The sequence below is a fragment of the Chelmon rostratus genome, chromosome 5 (assembly GCF_017976325.1).
Source record: "Chelmon rostratus isolate fCheRos1 chromosome 5, fCheRos1.pri, whole genome shotgun sequence".
Taxonomy (NCBI): domain Eukaryota; kingdom Metazoa; phylum Chordata; class Actinopteri; order Chaetodontiformes; family Chaetodontidae; genus Chelmon; species Chelmon rostratus.
In genome coordinates, this window is record NC_055662.1 from 9272306 (window position 1) to 9291312 (window position 19007).

Sequence of the window (19007 nt, forward strand, 5' to 3'; positions counted from 1 at the left end):
CACAACAGCATTGAGCAGGTGAAACTATCACATGAAATGCATGCCGGTCAATAGCTCTTATTTTTTGTGAAATATAGATGTAATGTGTAATATAAATGATAATATTAACATTGTGCAATATGAGTGAGGTGAGTATTTCAAAGAGTACGGCAAACAAATAATGGACTGGCAGAATTGAAAAAGACGGACCGCTGTAGGGACTGTAATAATGTGATGTTCCACGTTGAGCCACCGGTTCAGAAAAACTCTCATTAGTAATATAGTTCGTGTTATTGCAGAGTCTGGATTTTATTGTGAGCAATGCTATTTATATGAGAGAACTATACCAAGAATAAAACCGGAAACAAAGAGCGTCTCCGCAGAAGGCGGGCTGTTTCCCGTCGGATTGTAATTTGTGTAACCTCATCCGGCGGCTCAAAACTTAACTCGCTAACGTAACGTTAGCCAGTAGTTTGTATTTTGTGTTTTGTGTACCATTCCGTCATGATGCCTTCTGAAAACGTACGATGGGAAACTTTACAGGCCTTGAAAAATTCACCAAAGGCAAATATCACATACGACCCTTACTGGTCAGAAAGGGGAGAGGTGAGTTTATGCTAGCTAACTAACACACACATTAGCTGACTAACGGTTAGTTAGTTAGTCTTTGGTAGCAGGGACAAGCTGTTACTGCTTGTTTATCTGGATAATCTGATGATAGCGTTTTAAAACGGCCCTCAAGCCATTTAGTTGTACCAAGACTATCTACAAGCAGGTGAGCAGCTAACCACCACCACCACCACAGTTTGTTCAGTCAGCAATACAACAAGCAGCACAAACAGGTGGAAGCACTGTCTTTGATTATTTAACATTACTAAATTATTGCTAAGTGTTATAAACGAATAGTTTTGAGCTCGTCACTTTTGAACTAGTGAAAATCTTTCTGTCTTGGTCTTCCGCTGAATCTGACATGTTCTGAGTTGTCGGGAGAGTACACACCTAAAACACACATCATTGGCAAGTACGCATGAAGTTCAATGTGTCTGTGTCCCTTCAGGATATTCTGGCAGGTTGTAAAGAGGCCCTCAGCTTGTCCTCGCACTCTGGGTTCATATTGGACCGTCTCAGTTCCGTGCCACTGCAGAAGTCCTGTTTTCTGGGCTCCAGCTCCGGAGACTCCAGTCCAGGTCTCTCTGAGGAGATCTCGACCTCGGTTTCCTCCGCAGGATCCATCCCCGACATCAACGCTAAGCACATCACACTTTCTGCAGCCCTGCCTTTAAGGACTGAGAGTGAACAGGCAAGTCTCTCATCCTGAGCACATGTTGATCGCTCTGTGATATTGTATGTGAGAAGAAAAGTTTGTCAAGATGATATGTTAATGGAAGAGTCCACATGATGACCTTAGTGTGATTTTCTTTAGCTCAGTTTTTCTTATTGTGGTAATGTGCTGCAGGCTCTAAGTGATGAAGCGAGGGATGAAGATCTAGTGGCAAATGACAGTGAAGTTTCCAGTCCTGCATCACTACCTGCCATTTCCCTGCTGTCGCCCAAAGCCATGGATATGGCACGCCACATTATCAAATTTGAGAAGGAACACCGAACAAAGGCCAAGGTCAGACACAAAGATTAATCATCCCTGAAGGTCAGCATAAGGGCTGTGTGATAAGGAAATTTGGACTGTGTATTGCTTTATGCAGGTGTGCACATGACTAAGTGTGTGTACAATGATTTAAAAAAAAAAAAAAAAAAAAAGTTTGGATGCAGTGTTAAACATAATCTGCTTATCCTTTTTGGATATATACTGAATTGAAATATGTCTATACGAGCTTTCAGTTTTCAGCATATTGAAGCATGTTTTGTATAATGTTTGACTCTTTGACTTTGCTAAAAGTTTCTTACAACTTCTTTATACAAACATCCTCAATCCTACTTTTTGCTAAGAATTCTTTGACTCCTATAAGTCAAAGTTTTTAGACCGTTTTTAAGACACGTAGAACTTATTTACTGTCTATCAGTAGGGTGTAATAACTCCTGCCATGCAGAGAAGAAGCTCTGCAGTGTCACCTGATTGATGTCTTATATCTGCCGGCTCAGATGGCACTAAGACTGCGACAGGAGATGCAGGAGAAGCTGGTGGCGGCGGTGGTGAGCTCTGAGTCCGAACAGCTGAAACGCTTTGAGGAGTTCATGGAGCTGAAGCAGAGGCAGGAGTACCAGAGCATGAGGGACATGATGGACAGAGAGTAAGAGCCACCGGCAAGGATGCCAGTCTTTTAACATTTCTGAAATGTTATGTGTGAACAAAACTGTCTGTTTTTTCCACTTTGTGCACTTTAGAACTAAAGAGAGCATCGGGCGTCAAGAGAAGCTGAAGGAAGAGCAGCGACACAGAATGAAGGTATGATCGTCAAACCAAATGTAGAAAGGATACTGGTGAGAGTGACAAGTGTTTTAACAACTTCATTAACTTAGGAAATTATACCTATCTGTGCTGGTATGTAGGAATGCTCTACAGGTGTCTTAACCTGTTAGGAGTTGTCATACAGAGACATTTCATATAAATTGATGACAAAGAGTTGGTCAAAAAACACAGCTTTGGCAGAAATATTCTAATTCTTTGAATAAAAACTGAGGTCCTCACAAACCTATAGCGGCAGGGAGAATGCAGCTTTAATTTGTGAGTTTGAGTTTGTCACCACCAATCAAGCTTCGGTCACTCTTACAGCTCCTCAGATAACATGCAGATTTATACATTTCTCCACCACTTAATGTGAAGATCCAGAAAAACAAGCTGCATTCATGCAAATCACGGATTTATTTTTTAATTTATTCATTTGTTTGTTTACTTAAATTTAACGATGGTGGTGCTATATGGAAGCGCTAAAAAAAAAAAAAAAAAAAAGTTTTTCCAGTGGAGAAGTGCCCATAGCCTACAGAGGGTTTGCACCATCACTGCAGCGGGGAAAACATCACTATAAACAGCACTATAAAAGATGCAGCACTATTACTGTTATTAGTAGGATACTTCACATAGCTGAACGAAATTATCTGTTCTTTTAAATTGTGTGTGTGTGCCATGTGTGGCCCATCTTTGTTTGCAGTAAGATGGCTCAATAAGATGGCTCAGTTACAGTTACACATACAGCCTGCGCAGAAGATGTTGGTATTTTACTACTTATAATGTAATTTTAAGGACTGATCCTGAAACGCTTGATAAATTTTGACTGTTTACTCTAAACTATAAGTTTAGAAAAACTTCTGTTGGCAGCCGTGGAAGATTTGTAGAGTAGAAATACATTTTCTTCACCGTCCTCTGCTTCAGATCCTCAATCTGCGGCTGAGGGAGGCGGAGCAGCAGCGCCTGCGGGAGGCGGAGCTCGAGCGGCAGCGGCAGGCGGACGGCCGGGAGAGACTGCGGAACCTTAACACCATCCAGGAGGAGATCCTGCAGCTCAACCAGCTGCTGGATCCGTCCACCCAGACAAAAACTGATCTCCCAGTAGCCAGCATCAGCTCCCTTAGCACCCGCGGGAACCAGCTGTGCTCCCAGGTGTCAGAGGTCGTGCGAAAAACAGTTGAGGTCAGTTCAACTGCTGATTTGTAAAGTTCAGGTTTGGCTTTTGTAAGATGTCAGAAAATGTGAAGAGTGCCCTAAAGGATTCCCCACAGAAATATTGTCCGAACGCTCAATGATATTTGGCAGCAGGAGAAGTGCAGCAGTGATGACTTGGGTCTGTCGTGACCTTCTATCAGCAGAGATCACACGACAGGGCATTCATGGATAGCAGGCTGTACGCTGTTGTTGCTGTACTTAATGGGAGAGTTATGTTTATGCTAGAGTTATGTCGGTTAACACAGCTACTGATATTAGCTGGCCAACAATCATGGAAATTGATGAAAGCTGATCAATTTTTACCTGTCAATAAACCCATCAAATAGATCACGTCCTAAAATTACCAGTATGGCACCAAACGTGAGCAAATAAATACAACAACTATCAGCATCTGAACAGGTTACTGTGCAAGTTGTGTTTATGTTGTAGTCTACTTTTAAAACATGCCTTCCAAGCTTTCAAACATAATCAACATGTCAGGATGACTTTTGGAGAAATGTGTATAGAATAATGCACAAGATTTCTAGAATATTAAAGTTTGATGTATTGGTGCAGCTGAATAAAATGGCATCTATGCTTTCTTTAGTTCAGTACAGGTAAAATTTGTGTGTGTTTTAATAACTGCAAAGATACTACATGGGAAATGTGTAGTGTGTGTTCTGTATATTTTATATATTGCTGTCTTTCTAGCGGCTCTCAGGTGTCTCAGTCCGGGATGAATCAGGTCAGATCTCTGATGTGGATCATCCCACTCGTCAGACTCCCTGTAACCTTTTCGGCTGTGTCTTTCCAGGGAGAGTTTCCCAGCGTGGAGGACATGACCGTGGCCGAACGAGCCCTCCACGAGATGAGGGCGCTGATCCGGCTGATGCAGGAGGAGGTCGCCAAGGCTCAAGAGAAGAAGAAGAAGGAGCAGGAGGAGGAGGAGGAGGAGCGCAGGAAGCAGGTGGAGCTGCAGGCACAGCAGGAAGCACAGAAGGCGGCGGCACAGTCGGCCAAAGAGAAGGCAAAGAGGAAAGGTGAGAGAATTGTTCTGATCCAGGATTGTCTACAGGATCACTACATGGATATCACCTGCAGCTCCAACGATTCACAGATCTGCTCATCAAGTGTTGAAGGAAATCGTATCGTCTTATAAGCTGGAAAAAATATCAAGTGTCTGTAGAATTACAAAAGACATGAGGTCTTTCTCAAGCTGAGCTCCTGTTTGTTCTTCTGTTCTGGTCCTCTGTTCAAGCTCAGAGTCTACATGGACTTGGCTTAGCCAAGTATCCCAGAATGCATTTTGCACCAACCAGCAGTGATGGCGCACATTTTGAGCCCAGTGTAACAATAGAATTTTTGACATGGTACTACTGTTGATCTTGTTATTTTAATCAGTTTTCAGGTGACAAAGTAACATTTATATTTCCATTATGTGGTCAGTTCATCCAAATGTATTCAGAAATTTGCTCCAACACTTTCAGAGATGTTAGAATTATCATGGCAAGCCCTTTGGTACTTGACCGCTGGCTCTGATGTCAAATGAAACGTAGTATTTGTTGCTGCCAAATTAGTTTGTTTTGCCGCAATGGACCTTTTATGCACAGATATCACCATGTTTCAATGAAAATCAATAGATATATGCAGTATAAATGCAAATGGACAGGGGATATACAGTCTATAATTTCCTTTTTGTTTTTAATATACATTACAGATTGGATAACAGAAGCATCTTTTGACTGCATCTGTCAATCAGAATCTCTGAATGTCAAAAGCCAAAGTGAATGTTTCTGTGACAAATGCACACACTAACAATTGATGTTACACCTGCTATTAGCATTCAGCGATATGGTTAAAATCTTGTATCACTGTATATGTTATTTTGAGTTAAAAACAAAAACTAAACTCTTTTAAAATGGAAGCTTTAAGGTTCCAAACAGAGATGCAGTAGAGGAACATTATCACCACCAACTGGTAACGTGGTAAACAGTCCTGCTGCCTAAATCCTGTGACCTTTTGAGGCAGCTGGATTGCTACGTCAGGCTTCCCACCGTGAATATATAACAGAGACACTAAAGCTGTTTGCTCATATGAACTCTGAATAATGTCCACAAAATCAGGTCTGGACATTGTCCCATTAACACATATAACACATTACACCTGATGAATGTAGGTCCACCATTAACTATTAACCAAGATTTTTTCCTGTTTGAACATTTCCTTCCTTTCTTTTTTAATAGCCACAAAAAAGGATTTAATGAAAACTTTCAGTTCTATTTACTCCACCAACAGAAAGTCTTTTTTATTTTTAACCTCAAACAGAGAAAGGAGGTATCTTTTCAGTGTAACATCAACACAGTTCAGTAGCATGTTTTTGGTTTTTTGTCCTTTTAGCTTCAATTTAATCTCCCAACTCCTGAGAAAATTTGATTCTTTACCTGCTAGATGTTCCACTTTCTTACTCAGCTAGCTAGCTGATAAAAAGTTAGAACAATGAGTTTTAAAGACACCAAATAACTCCCGAGAGCTGATGGGACATGCAGTGTTGGGTGATCATTGTCTGTGGGTTCATCACTACACTAGTAGAGACCCCTTTTGCATCACAGATAGCCATATGACTCATGGTTTTTATATATATATATATATATATATATATATATATATATATATATGCATTTACACAATACAAACTAGAGTAACTACCGTGTAATATTTGACAGTTATTGTCTTCCACAGGCCTGCAGAACAGCGCTGAAGACAGCACGCTGAAATGGTACAATGAGCTGCAGGAGTCGGCTGCTCAGTGCGCTCAGTCCTTCGAACAACTCAACTCCCCAAAAGATGCCCAGGTGAGTTTGAGCTTTTTTGCATGAATGTTTAAAATCCAACCCATGCAATATAACCAAAATAACCTAATTTTAGAAATAAAGAAAAAACATTGAAGGTGTGTCCAAACTTAAAGAAAACATAAATAAGATTGAGTCTGAACAGACTTTTAGTGCAGTACTTTAAGCACTTGACAGATATTGAGGTTCAATAGCCAGCCACAATATTATGAGTTGATGTGGCAACAATAAAATGCAGTAATGGTGATTCTTTAATGTTTTCAGTATTTACTTGTGAGCAGAACTCTGTACCGATGTTTTCATGTCTCTTCTCTGCACCTAGACAAAGAAGCTGAAGCTGGAACTCCAGAAAGCAGCCAGCATCCCAGTTAGTCAAATCTCAAGCAACTCCGGGTCGCAGCTCCGAGAAATCTTTGACAAAATAGACAAGCTGCTGTCGGGACGGGCGGTGGTGTCGGTCGGGAAGGCTGTCTCCACCTCCCAGCATCCACAGGGCCTGGACTTCGTCTGTTACAAACTGGCTGAGAAGTTTGTGGTGAGTCCAGTTGGCGCTGTTTGATATGTAAGCCCAGTGAGGAGGGAGAATGTGTGATACAACACTAAAATATGCCAATATACCAAAAAACATCAACAGAATGTGAAGAAATAACGGCTCTGATGTTATGTCAAAGATGTCTATGTAATGTGTTGTGAGATACCTGTTGAAGTTAGCATGCTAACCAGCTAGCTATGGCCTGTCTTGTCTTGTGAATCGCACCACTTTGTACCTCAAGAGGCAGTAGTACAATAGTATAGCTCAGCTCAGTCAAATTGGCCTCATTCAGTCTCAGAGACTGCGTTTGGTCCTGATCCAGTGGGTTCACTCGGAGGCTGCTGATCCCAGTTCCATCACCCATGGTGTAAACACCAAAAATACCCTCTGAGCTCTTGGTCAGGGCAGACTTCAGCCAGCTAATAGAGCCACTGGCTGTACAGCTAACAGAGCTAACTAGCTAACAGCAGCTGGTAGCTTAAGCCAAAGTGATCACTATTTACTGAGCTTTTATACACTGGCTGATTAATTGATTGGTCAAAAAAAATCATTAGTTGCAGCCCCCAGCAGAAACGTGTTTCAGTCTGACATTTGTTTTTATGGGCACATGCCCTGATTTTGATCAGTCTGTTACATGAATCAAGAGTTTATCTTGGTAACTTGTATCTGGGATCAGCTCTCTTACATCGAAGTTCCTGGTTCAGATTACCCAGCTAGCTCAGTAATCCTGCTACATTAGACAGCCCTCAGAGTCTTTTTCACCCAAAGACTGTATTTAATATTTAGATTGCTAGGAGAAGGCATTATAAATATGCACTAGATTACAACAGCGGAAATACAGCCCATAACTCTTGCAGTGTTACTCTACAATGTGTACAAAAAACAAAACCCATAACAAAACAAGTTTTTTTTATTCTTCTTCTTCTGGTGAATTTTTTTCCTCCTGTAGAAACAAGGAGAAGAGGAGGTGGCGTCTCATCATGAAGCTGCTTTCCCCATCGCCGTAGTGGCCTCCGGCGTCTGGGAGCTGCACCCTCAAGTGGGAGATTTGATCCTGGCCCACCTGCACAAGAAATGTCCGTACGCAGTCCCACACTATCCTCCGATGAAAGACGGCACACCTGTGGAGGAATATCAGAGGTCAGGGAGGCAGAAACTGTCACTGCACCCTCCTTTTACTCAGTTATTATGTTTGATGAATTAAACAATGAAAACATATTGATTTGCGTCCCGTATTTTGTCTGTGCTTCATCAGGATTCTTGGTTACCGTGTGGACGACTCCGGGGTTGAAGGTCAGGACAGTTTCTTGAAGAGGATGTCCGGCATGATCCGTCTGTACGCTGCCATGATCCAGATGAGGTGGCCCTACAGCTCCAAACAGGGGGTAAGAACAGTTATCAGACTGACTGCACTATTCCACCATTAAGAAGTATTGCGAAGCTTCTGCATGTTTAATCCTTTGATTCTCTGTTGTGTTGAATTCCACCACACTTTGTACTTCACGTGTTTCAGTCTGCTCCTCACGGTCTGAACCATGGCTGGCGCTGGTTGGCTCAGATGCTCAACATGGAACCTCTGGCAGACATCACGGCTACACTGCTGTTCGACTTTCTTGAGGTGAGTCCTTTACCTTTTTAAAATTTGCTCTTAAAATATCAGCGTTGTTGTTTCTGTGCACACATCAGATCCCACATACATGTTTGAATATACAGATGAGGATAAGGTAAGAACCACGTCAACCAATATCTTGATCAACTCCTAAAAGTTTGAACAGTGATCCAACTGATTTTCCTCCCAGTATGACCCAGTAAAGCATACTGAATAAAATACAGTGTGTAAAGTCAGCAAGTCATCGTTCTTTTTCCCTTTATTCATTTTTGTGCATTTTTTTTTAGTTTCCGCTTACTAATTTTGTACTAATACAGGGTGTGCATGTACTTGTACTTGCTATATAGTGAGGACTGGAACAAGAGTGAGGACGTTATTTCTGGTCGTCACAACTTCAAATGGCTGTTTGAAGTTGAAGACTTAGTTTTAAGGGTTAGGTTAGAATTCTGTTTAGGTTCGGGTTAGGTCTGGACGAATGTCACCCTGTCAGATCTAACGATCACAGTGCCATAAACTCTTGTCATGTCTTGGTCGGGTGACTGGCAAGGCTATAAATATGACCCTGACCACAGCACATCTTACTTCACGATCTGGCACAAGTTCAGATATCATCTGGGAGGTGGGTGGGCGTGTGTGATGCTGCCGGTGTTTTTTACCGAGAAAAAAAAAGAAAAAAACGGCTGTGGATGTGCTAAACATTAAAAGCAAATGCAAGAGGCGTGCAAACTTGCCCATCCAGTCATTATGTATACATCTACTGGGTAGCATCCGGATAAGAGTCAGGACAGGAACAACGAGTTTCACATATAGTCATTTTATTTCCATAGTTATTAGCCATAGCCAGCTAGTCGGCCGGCTGATAAAGTGCTTTTACTATTTCTCACCAACATTTCTGGGGCGTCCCAGATGCTGCATGACAGGGAATTCAGCATGTCACACTACACGGGTATAGACGCCTGATTTGTTGTTCACAATTAGCCACGATGCTGGTAATCTGTCAGCCACAGCAAAATCTCATTCCTGTAGTCTGATCCAGGCATGAAGGACCAGGGAATGCATGTCTATCCTATAAGGACAGAAGTTTAAGTGTGTGTGCGTCTGTGGTGGTGACATTGTGAGGTTTAACATATGCCAGATTATCAGTTGATCTGTCTTGAGGTAAGAGTTGAGTATGTTTTCCCACTGCTCCTTCCCCCACTGAGAGCACATCATCATGTCACTGTGTTGTTGTCAGACTCCTAAAGCCTTTTTCACGACTGTTTGAAAAGCCGGTGATGCAGCTGATGTCATCACTGTGGTCAGTGAAAGCAGCTGCGGGTGTAAGTGTGGGTTAAGCACTTAAACTTCAGTGCTGACTTTTATCTTTGTGTGTGTGTCTCCTTCAGGTTTGTGGTAATGCTTTGATGAAGCAGTATCAGGGCCAATTCTGGAAACTCATCCTGCTCCTTAAAGAGGAATACTTCCAGAGGTACACAGCATTTAGCAGATTTACAGCACGTCACGTCCAATATGTTACCAGCAGCTGTCGGCACAAGTTTCACGTCTGCGTTGAATGTGTCTCTTGTTGTCTCCAGAATTGAAGCGGTGACCAGCACTGGACAGATGGGCTCAGTCATCAGACTCAAGCAGTTTCTAGAGGTATGTTAACTGTTAAAGTTAGCACCGAGCTGGCCAGACACAGCATGTTCTCACTGAACTTGTACATGACATTAACTTTCGGCACAGTTCGACTTCTGTGCTCTCACTGGTTCAGTCGGTCACATCGTTCCTCTCACTTGTTTTAGTCAAATAAGACGGATACGTACTTACGAGCGTTGGCAGAAGAAAGAGAAAGGAAACGTTACTCTGTACTTCCAAGAAAAACGGTGTAGGCAGTCTGTTTTTACAGCAAGGTTCAGTTTTATTTATATACAGGACATGTATAATGCTACTTCAGTAGTGACGGGCTGATGAAGCTTTGGAGCTTTCTTTCTCTTGGTGCTGAAAAAGGATTCAAAGCTTCGTGGCCTTGAACAGAACAGCACAGTGACGTCTGGTAATTTTGAGCAGCTCTTCAAGGCTGGACCCGAAGCACCGCAGCGCCTCTCTGACGCTAGTCCAACAAGAGTCAGAGAAGCCTGCGTGCTAATAAATTTGTAATACTACTTTCAGAGGCTCTGCATTAAATCTAAAAGTTATTGTGCAATATGTCACAGTAGACTAGTTAATGAATACATTGTCCAAAAAGCTCAGATATAAAATATTTTTATGAGCACACAGTATTAATGGATCTTATAAACGTCGATATTTATGTAACAGTCTGTGAGTTACAATCTGATGTGATTGGAGAATGACCTTCATTGAATTAGCACATTATTTTTATGACATTATTACTTGGCATAGATTAGCAATGTTCTCATTTGTATGATGGTATCATTCTAGTATACGTTGCCATATTTCTCAGTTATTCTCTTCTTTTCCCAGTAATGTGCCAATCACATGTTTAGTTGCAGAACTTGAATCTGAATGAAGCTCTGAGGCTTCAGATGACCAGTTCAGAGGTTAAAAAATGGCTTCATCCTCAGTGTTTGCTCAGCATGTGCTTCTCCAGTTAAGAACAGTCGATCACCATCTTCCCTAAAATGTTTTGTTTCCAAAATGAGTCAAATGTACTCCCCAGACGAGGAGAACATTTCATCTACATGACACAATAAGCATGAAGTTAAAGAGTAAAAGGGAGAAATGCAGAGTAGAGAACCAAGTTTAAAGGGAAGAAGGTGGAAATAATATTTTTGAAGGTTCAGCTTGTAACATATAAACAGGACCAAGTTAAAAATAGAATAAAGAAGGAGGCAGAATAGGAACAAAGCACTGAAAGAAGAAGCCAAAACAGAAACTTATATTAAAGGGAAATACATATTACAAAGTACATTAAATTAGTTTTTGTGATCTCAATCTTTGTTGTATTTTGAAAAAGCTCAACTGAAGTTTGTCGCCCACATGTAGACGTCACTGCAGAGCCGACAGATCAGTCCACCCAAAGGCCAGCTGAGCTCCGTGTTCTGGAGGTCGTGATGGAGGAGGAGCCGCGTTGGATGTCGCTGGATGACGTCGTTTAGGACCGACTAAAGCAGGAGAGGGATGCGGTCTGTTGCTGGGAAACTGTGCTCTGTGGCTGGTACTCGCAATAAGTCAGTAACCAGCGAGGAAGTGTCAAAGCTGCTCCTGTGAGAAGATGGTTGTCACATCTTGTTTAGCCAAGATGTAATACAGCTTCTGTGGCTCATGAACTTTGCGTCAGGTTCATTTACTGGACGTCTCAAGGAACTGATCAGGAGGAATTTGATGGACGATGGCACACTCCACCTACATTTTTTTGAATACAATATATTCCAAAGTAAGAATTAATTCAACACTTTTCCAGGTCTGACAGCAAGATATTTATCTCTGATTCCTTTAAATCTTGCCAACACATCCGTCCTCACCTCATTGGTTCAAGTGTTTGTCTGGTCTGTAGCACACTGGTGGTTTTCTGCTTCTCACAGCTTTGGAATTTACAACATTTATGTGAGCACAAAACAAGTCCAGCAAAGTCCGGCCACATTCTTAAATGAAGACACGCAATGGTGACGCGTTGTGTAGAGATGTAAACGTTTCCCTCACAGTGCCTAAGTTCTGCAGTGTTCAAAGATCATAACGCGGAGCTGCTGTCCTGTTTGACTTTAGTGTGTCACTACAGGATCGCCTCCATTTGTGCTTTTATTGAGTCTCGACAGTCGCTGTTCAAATCAAAATAGTGTTGAATGATTTGAACTTTTGCTATTTATGTTTTTATGAATCCACCATGTGGAGGAAAGATTCACAGTATGATGAACTGTCAGTTTAATCATTGTGAATGACGTTATCCCAAGATTAGAAATATAAACGGGTTTAAGTATAAAACTGCTGAAGGTCATGAGTCAGTATTTTCCCAAACACAAACAATTTCATCCTCACAATTGAGACAGAAATGTGACTCAGTGCTTTGTTTTGTTTCTGCAGGTGTGTTCTGGATATAATGTAGATTATACAGGTACATTAACACAATGATTGTAATCTTCATCTATATCTATAAATCTCATGTCTGAAATAAAACCTCATCAGCAGTTTGAAATGTTTGACATCCTTTGGTTTGTTTGACTTTTTTTTGCCTTCTATGAAAAGTCAAATTGTCTAGTTTCAAACTGAGAAAAAAAAACAATCAGATATTTTAAATCTTTAGTATAGTGGAAGTAGATCGCCAATCTATCATGTAAAAATGTCAAATAGTTACTGGTTCAAGCTTGTGAATGTAAGATCTGCTGCTTTTCTCTGTTCATTTTTAAATGGATTGTCTTTGGGTTTTGGACTGATGGTCGGCAACAGTGGAAGAAGGAAAAATACCACAAGGTGGAAATATGTTACAAGTAACATCAGGAATTCAAATCAGTGTATTCGTGTCAAAATCTACTAAAAAGTCAAAGTACTCATTATGGCCCATTTTAGAATCATACATATAAATTTATTATAATCATTGATGCATTCATTATGTGTTGATTAGTTTAATGTTGCAGCCAGTAATGGTGGAGCTAATTTTATTTAATTACTGGAGGGTAGCTTGTGAATTTACTCACTGGGATGTTATCTTCACGTATGAACATACATCATTTATTTGTTGATTATATTGTGTATTAATAATTCAAATTTGAAAAGTAACTCATCAAATAAATGTATTGGTTTGCCTCTGCAAGCTGCATTTTTCTTCCTTTGTCAGATGTAATCCTACCATGTAATTAGAAATAAAATATCTTTTTGTAGTTTTTATTTCATTTCAAATGATGCCCTGAATGTGATGATGATGATGTCCCTTACGTTGGCACTGAAGTGGGCAAACAGGCCTTTATGCTCTCTGTCCCTGCAGCCTGGAACCAGTTGCAGATTTACGGCTAGATTGGCTGATCTCAGTTAAAGCATTTAAAAATGTAGTGAAGGTTAGGTGGAAAATTCAGTTAACTTAAAATTGCTTCCTTAGATAGATCCTCTTCCTCCTGTCTGTCTTCTTCGACATATGATGCTATGCGTTGATCCTGTATGTTTTGTTTTTGTGCTTTTAATGTTTGTGTGTGTGGTTTCAAACACTGCTGCTATCTTGACCAGGGCTCGCTTGAAAAGAGATTTTGTGATCTCGATTGGAATTAAAAAATGATAACTAGCTCAAATAAAACACACAACTCCAGGTCTCTAATGCACATTGTTTTAATACAATTAATTAATAACTTGATCTGCAATATGCACATTAAGTACATTCAAACTGGCAGCTCACCAGTTCTTAACATTTTATTTTACTTTACCCCAAAGAGAACAGCAACCGATTAGCATATTCATTCCTCGCTGCCAGACTGATCCTGCATCAGGTACACAGAGCAACAAACTACCACAGACATACCCCGATCTCATGATATCTCTGACAAGTTAACACAGAAACTACTGAACCAAGATGAAAATTGGCATAAGCAGTAATATCCTAGGCAACCACGCGTCTGCCTTTGGAATTAAAATAATGATAAATTAGCTGAGCAACCTGAGAGTCAACTAGACAAAAACATTTCGATCACTTTAAAGTCAGTGATGTGTATCTGATACTCCAAGTGAAGTGAATTATTTTTCTTGTTCTCTCTCTCTGTTCCCTTTTTTACAGTCAGAAGAACTTGAAAGCTCAAACTTAAATATTTGTGGTTTATAGATTTGAACAGTGTTTTGTTTTTCATAAATACAATATACAGTACTGTATGTGAAATACAAGCAGCAGCTCCCAAATTACAGCTTTTTTGGTCATGAGGAGGACTGAAAAGTACTTCAGTTAAGCAGTTTTTCTGACTTTTTGTCCTAAAAATATTTTCCAGACTTTTCCAGATCTGCATGGAAACCTTGCAGGCTAACTACTAAAGAACAATATTTTCACCTCCCCAAAACGTGAAAATGTGACCTTACTGTGTTGGCCAAGTATGTAAACAGTATGTTTGGTGCAGTTACCACAGTTCACCAGTAGAGGTTAGTAAAAGATGCTTAAATGAACAGCAGACTCACGGTTCCTCCACAAAGCAGCTGTGTCATTAAAGGGTAAAATTACATATCTGGCAAAAGTGTTTTCGTGTGTGATCTTTATCTACACAAATGTCTGCTGTGACCTCTCTTACACAAATCAATAGGTTTCCACTTGTATGTCTCTGGCAGGAAATCAATCAGGGCAGTTGTGCATGTTCTCAAACCGAAATCTCCAGAATCAAAGCAGGACTTCCCACTTCCAGATGCTGGTCACTGTCAAGCTGGCGGTTTACTGTTCAGTCTTTTTGAGGCTGGAAGCGCTCTGTGTTCTGTGGTCTGCTTCAGCTGTTCCTTCAGTTGCGGCCCTCGTGGTTGAGCGACGCTCTCTCCATGCGTCTGTACCAGTATTTGACCTTGGTGTTCTCCATCATGTCGTCAAATGCCTGCAGGCCCTCCATCACTCTGAGGACGCCGAACACTGCCTGCAGACAGAGGAAAACGATCTGTAGCACCTTCCACGATGCTGTGAGGTTCTAAAGGTTGCAATGTTTATTACATATAAGAACATTTTTAGATGAAGATATAGGGATAATAGGGATTCTTACCACTAGCTGGGTAAAAAATGTGAGATTTATCCTCTGTACAGTGGCCATTAAAGCACATCCTAGACTTTCCATTAGCATGTAGCAATGAGCAATTTGAAGATATCAACTTGGGCTCTTATTGTCCAATATTGTGACTCTCTATAAACCAATAACAAATTGATTTATGAACACTTTGTATACCAAAATGTTATATTGTTAGCATACTAACATGCCAAAAGAGACATACATTACAACATATATAAGATGTTAACTATGATCACAGTTATGCTAAAATTGTGTATGGTGACTTGTTAGCCTGTTAGCATGCTAACATACCTACTTGATAACAAACCTGTTAAAGACTATTAGACGTTAACATGCCAACCTTTATCGTGTCGGTAGAACATGCTAACTTTTAGTACTGTTCATGTTCTGTTATAGGAGCTTGTTTGAAAAGTTGTCTTGTCACACAAACAATACAAGATTGTTGAAATGAAAGGTTTTTTTTTTTTAGGACAACTGTATAAAAACAGAGCATGAAGACAAAAACAGATTATCTGAAGGGTACGGGGAATTCTATGTTGTCTCAAGTACAGCTGAGGCACTACATGAAAAGTCGGGGGAATCATCAAGCTCCTTTGACCACATTTCATGGAAATCCATTTACTAGTTGTAGAGGTATTTCACTCAGGACCACGGTGTGTGTGTCCCTGAAAATTTAAACCTGCATAGAGAGCCAGATGTGTCCCCTCACCAGGTCTGCCAGGTTGGGTTGCTCTCCACCCATGAACTTCCTCTTCTTGCCAATGGCTGCCACCCAGCTGTTGACCGCTTTGTAGAGATCCTGCCTGACATCGTCCTGCAGGTTGTGTCTGTTGTATCACCAGAGGAAAGGAATCACTACTTGACACCGACATCCAATCACTGGCTCAAAAATAAAAAAAAACTATAGGACCTAACCACATAAGCAACAATGATGCACATCTCCATAACACACAGATGCATTTCCTCCTGCTTGGAAAATTAAGTAGCACTAAACTCAGTCTGGACTGAGGATCATTACTAACATACTTCTTCATGTGTAACTCACCGTTTCTTCAGCCTTTTTGAGATGAGAAACATGGCTGCAGCGCCGACATATTTGGCAAAGAACCCTTCATAAGTACCAAACTTGCCCTCGCGTACGATGTAGTCGAAGGACGCCAGGGCCTCATCGGCAGTGCGGTACACATTGGGAGATATAAGATGCACAAGCCAATCATCGGCCCACTGACGCCACTTCATCTCCTCTCTGAAAACAGGACAAGAAAACAAACACTGAGTTTAATTTGCATCATAGCAGCGATAAGACTTTGATGTTGTTTACACAATAAAACTGCACTGTTCACTGCCGTGGAGTAGGCTGGCCAGATGTGGGCCAAATAAACCTTTCAAAATGAGAGCTGACGGTTCCAAGCCGTGATTTCTATCTCAAGCGGTTTGAGTGTGAGCAGCAGGTCTGGACTCACTTCTGCATTCCCTTCTCGGGGTAAACCACCAAGGTCTCGTCCTCACTCAGCATCAGCCAGTACTTGTTGGAATACTCCGTCACCTCCTTCCCACTGTCATTCACAAACTTCAACTCTGGGTAGCAGCGAAGGACCTCAGACACACTTTTCTCCCTGGATGACAGAGGTTCATATTTAAAGGGTGAGTGCATCCAAATTCCACAAATATACAGTATGTTTTCTCTCTTGCCTGTCGTGGTATCCATCCAAGCAGTTAGATTTGGTTTTATTTTAATTTTAGAAAAGTGGCAACTATTTTCATGATCCATTATAATAATGAATTATAATAATTATCAAGAGAAAACACATTTTCATACAGCACGAGGCAACCTCCAACTTACTTGTTGATTAAATATGTCTTGAGGCAGCTGATGATGACAGATGAGTCATTCAGTTGCTGCAGATGAGCAACAAAAGAGAGAAGACACAGAGATATGGAGGTTTCTTTGAAAATGGCCGCACATTTATGGAGAAATAAGGTCTGACACGGTAACACCAGTTTTCAGCGTGTGAGAAATCAGAAACATTTTTTAGAAGTATTAAGAGTAGTAGTAGTACTAACTGGTTATAGTGTGGGAAACATTTTGGCATAAGTCAAGTGTTCTCATCTTGAGATTTGACCGTCTTACCAGTTCGCCATCGACCATCAGAATAGGAACTTTTCTGTAGGCCGACCACTTGATCTCCTGCCTCATCACCGGGTTCACCTCCACGATCTCATACGGCAGCCCGTGGTAGTCCAGAAACGCCCGCACCTTGCTGCAGAAGGGGCAGGTCTTGTACTGGTACAGAGTCAGCTTCACGCCTCCTCCTGAAACCTGGAATAGGGCAGCAGAGGAAAGAGGATCCACCATTAAAGCTCATCTTAAAAAGGCTGATTCTAATGTACATGATCAGACCCAAATTGAGCTTCGAACATACACGATGTAAATTCTGACACGTGGCTCCTATACTGAACAGGTAGAAGAACCAGGCGATACTGCAAAACTCAACTCAAGTCACTCATAATTTTGGCAATATTTTTCCTTAGTGATGCATTTGCCCAAATAAATTTACAATTAATCACATAAGCACAAACACGCTGAAACACAATGTTTATAGTGGTCTATGGGGTCCAGCACTTAGGACAACATCAAAAATACAGTATATTCTTTATCTTCTTGTCCAATTTTTTATGAGGCCAACATGTTGCTGTCATTACCGTAATAAAATACTCTTCATGTCTCTGCAACCTGACACATTTATCTAGTAACCTAAAGTATTGTGTGGGTTTAAACTATGCTGGTCCTGACAATGGGAGTTTGTAATGAAAGGCAAATAAAACTGATTCGACATGGGCTGATCACAGTGTACTGAAGTAGTGACGATGATAAGAGATGCAGTAACGCCTGCAAACGACAGCAGCAGCTTCAGAGCAAACAGCAAAAGTTAAGTCCTGCAATCTAATTTCTTTACAAGACTAGAGGTTCAAAAGTGTTTGCAGCAAAATGTAGGTGAAGCACCAAAAGTAGAAGTATTCATTGTGCAGAATGACTCATTTCAGAATATGTCATTTAACTAAACTAGGATTAATGATGAATGCATGTGTAATGCATGCATTTTAATTTCTTTATATACTGGCCAGGTATCTTAAACTATAATAATAAGACACCGGAGTGCATTAGTTCATTATATTTTGTATCAATGATGTGAATCTGAAGAGTAACTAAAGCTGTTAAATGAAGTTGAGTGAAGAGGACAATATTTACTACCTCTCAAATGGAGTGCAGTGGAGCTATAGAGTAGCATAAAAAAAAGATAAATTACTAAAATTGGGTGCAGTACCATAGTATATGTGCTTCCATCAGTGTATGCAGGTGACCCTGTCTGCAGCCAAGTCAAGTAACAGTCAAGTAACAAATGGAAAACTGCCACCAGAGACCACGTTTACCGGGCTGACTGTGTCAACGCCTTACCGAGCCCGGTGGAAGGACACTCACCTTGGTCTCCTCCTCGGCCAGGTGCTGCTGGAAGCTGAACTTCACAGTGTGATATAAACCCAAACCTCCACCGAGCAGGAAGGCACAGCCCAGCACCCTGCCTCCTCCTCCCCGCAGAGAGGAGAGCAGTTTGGGGCGGACCACGGTCCCGCCGGTGCCGTACGCCCTCCTAGACCCGTGTGCACCCACATTCCCCACCAGGTAGGAAACCGTACCGGGCCGACGGGCGGCTGCAGATGCCGAAATATTCCAGCCGACCTTACAAAGCGTTCTGGCGCAGGCGGCCGCCAT

At 41.3% G+C, this 19007-nt stretch overlaps 2 protein-coding genes across 2 annotated transcripts; one reads left to right on the forward strand and one right to left on the reverse strand.

Moving 5' to 3' along the window:
* The first annotated feature begins 406 nt into the window (after positions 1–406).
* gle1 (GLE1 RNA export mediator) lies at positions 407–13385 on the forward strand. The gene is made up of 15 exons (XM_041937086.1): positions 407–585; positions 1037–1279; positions 1436–1594; positions 2077–2225; positions 2320–2380; positions 3305–3562; positions 4389–4614; positions 6314–6426; positions 6746–6958; positions 7905–8095; positions 8211–8340; positions 8469–8573; positions 9950–10032; positions 10139–10202; positions 11550–13385. The coding sequence occupies exons 1-15, from the start codon at positions 484–486 to the stop codon at positions 11616–11618; spliced, it is 2166 nt and encodes a 721-aa protein (XP_041793020.1). The 5' UTR covers positions 407–483; the 3' UTR covers positions 11619–13385.
* Positions 13386–13801: 416 nt separating this feature from the next.
* On the reverse strand, positions 13802–19007 carry ptgesl (prostaglandin E synthase 2-like). The gene is made up of 7 exons (XM_041937465.1): positions 18717–19007; positions 17367–17555; positions 17079–17134; positions 16699–16851; positions 16281–16481; positions 15945–16062; positions 13802–15088 (listed from the first exon to the last, which is right to left on the reverse strand). Exons 1-7 carry the CDS (start codon positions 19005–19007, stop codon positions 14960–14962), a joined length of 1137 nt encoding a protein of 378 aa, XP_041793399.1. The 3' UTR covers positions 13802–14959.

What these genes read in the sequence shown, in the direction of transcription:
- gle1 (XM_041937086.1), top strand. Translation starts at nt 484, where the DNA reads ATGATGCCTTCTGAAAACGTACGATGGGAAACTTTACAGGCCTTGAAA. An exon ending in AGCAGCGACACAGAATGAAG is followed by an intron (nt 2,381 to 3,304) that starts GTATGATCGTCA and finishes CCTCTGCTTCAG; the next exon opens with ATCCTCAATCTGCGGCTGAG. An exon ending in CCTACAGCTCCAAACAGGGG is followed by an intron (nt 8,341 to 8,468) that starts GTAAGAACAGTT and finishes CACGTGTTTCAG; the next exon opens with TCTGCTCCTCACGGTCTGAA.
- ptgesl (XM_041937465.1), bottom strand. Translation starts at nt 19,007, where the DNA reads ATGGCGGCCGCCTGCGCCAGAACGCTTTGTAAGGTCGGCTGGAATATT. An exon ending in TCAAAAAGGCTGAAGAAACG is followed by an intron (nt 16,063 to 16,280) that starts GTGAGTTACACA and finishes GTGATACAACAG; the next exon opens with ACACAACCTGCAGGACGATG. An exon ending in AACCCAACCTGGCAGACCTG is followed by an intron (nt 15,089 to 15,944) that starts GTGAGGGGACAC and finishes CTCTGTCTGCAG; the next exon opens with GCAGTGTTCGGCGTCCTCAG.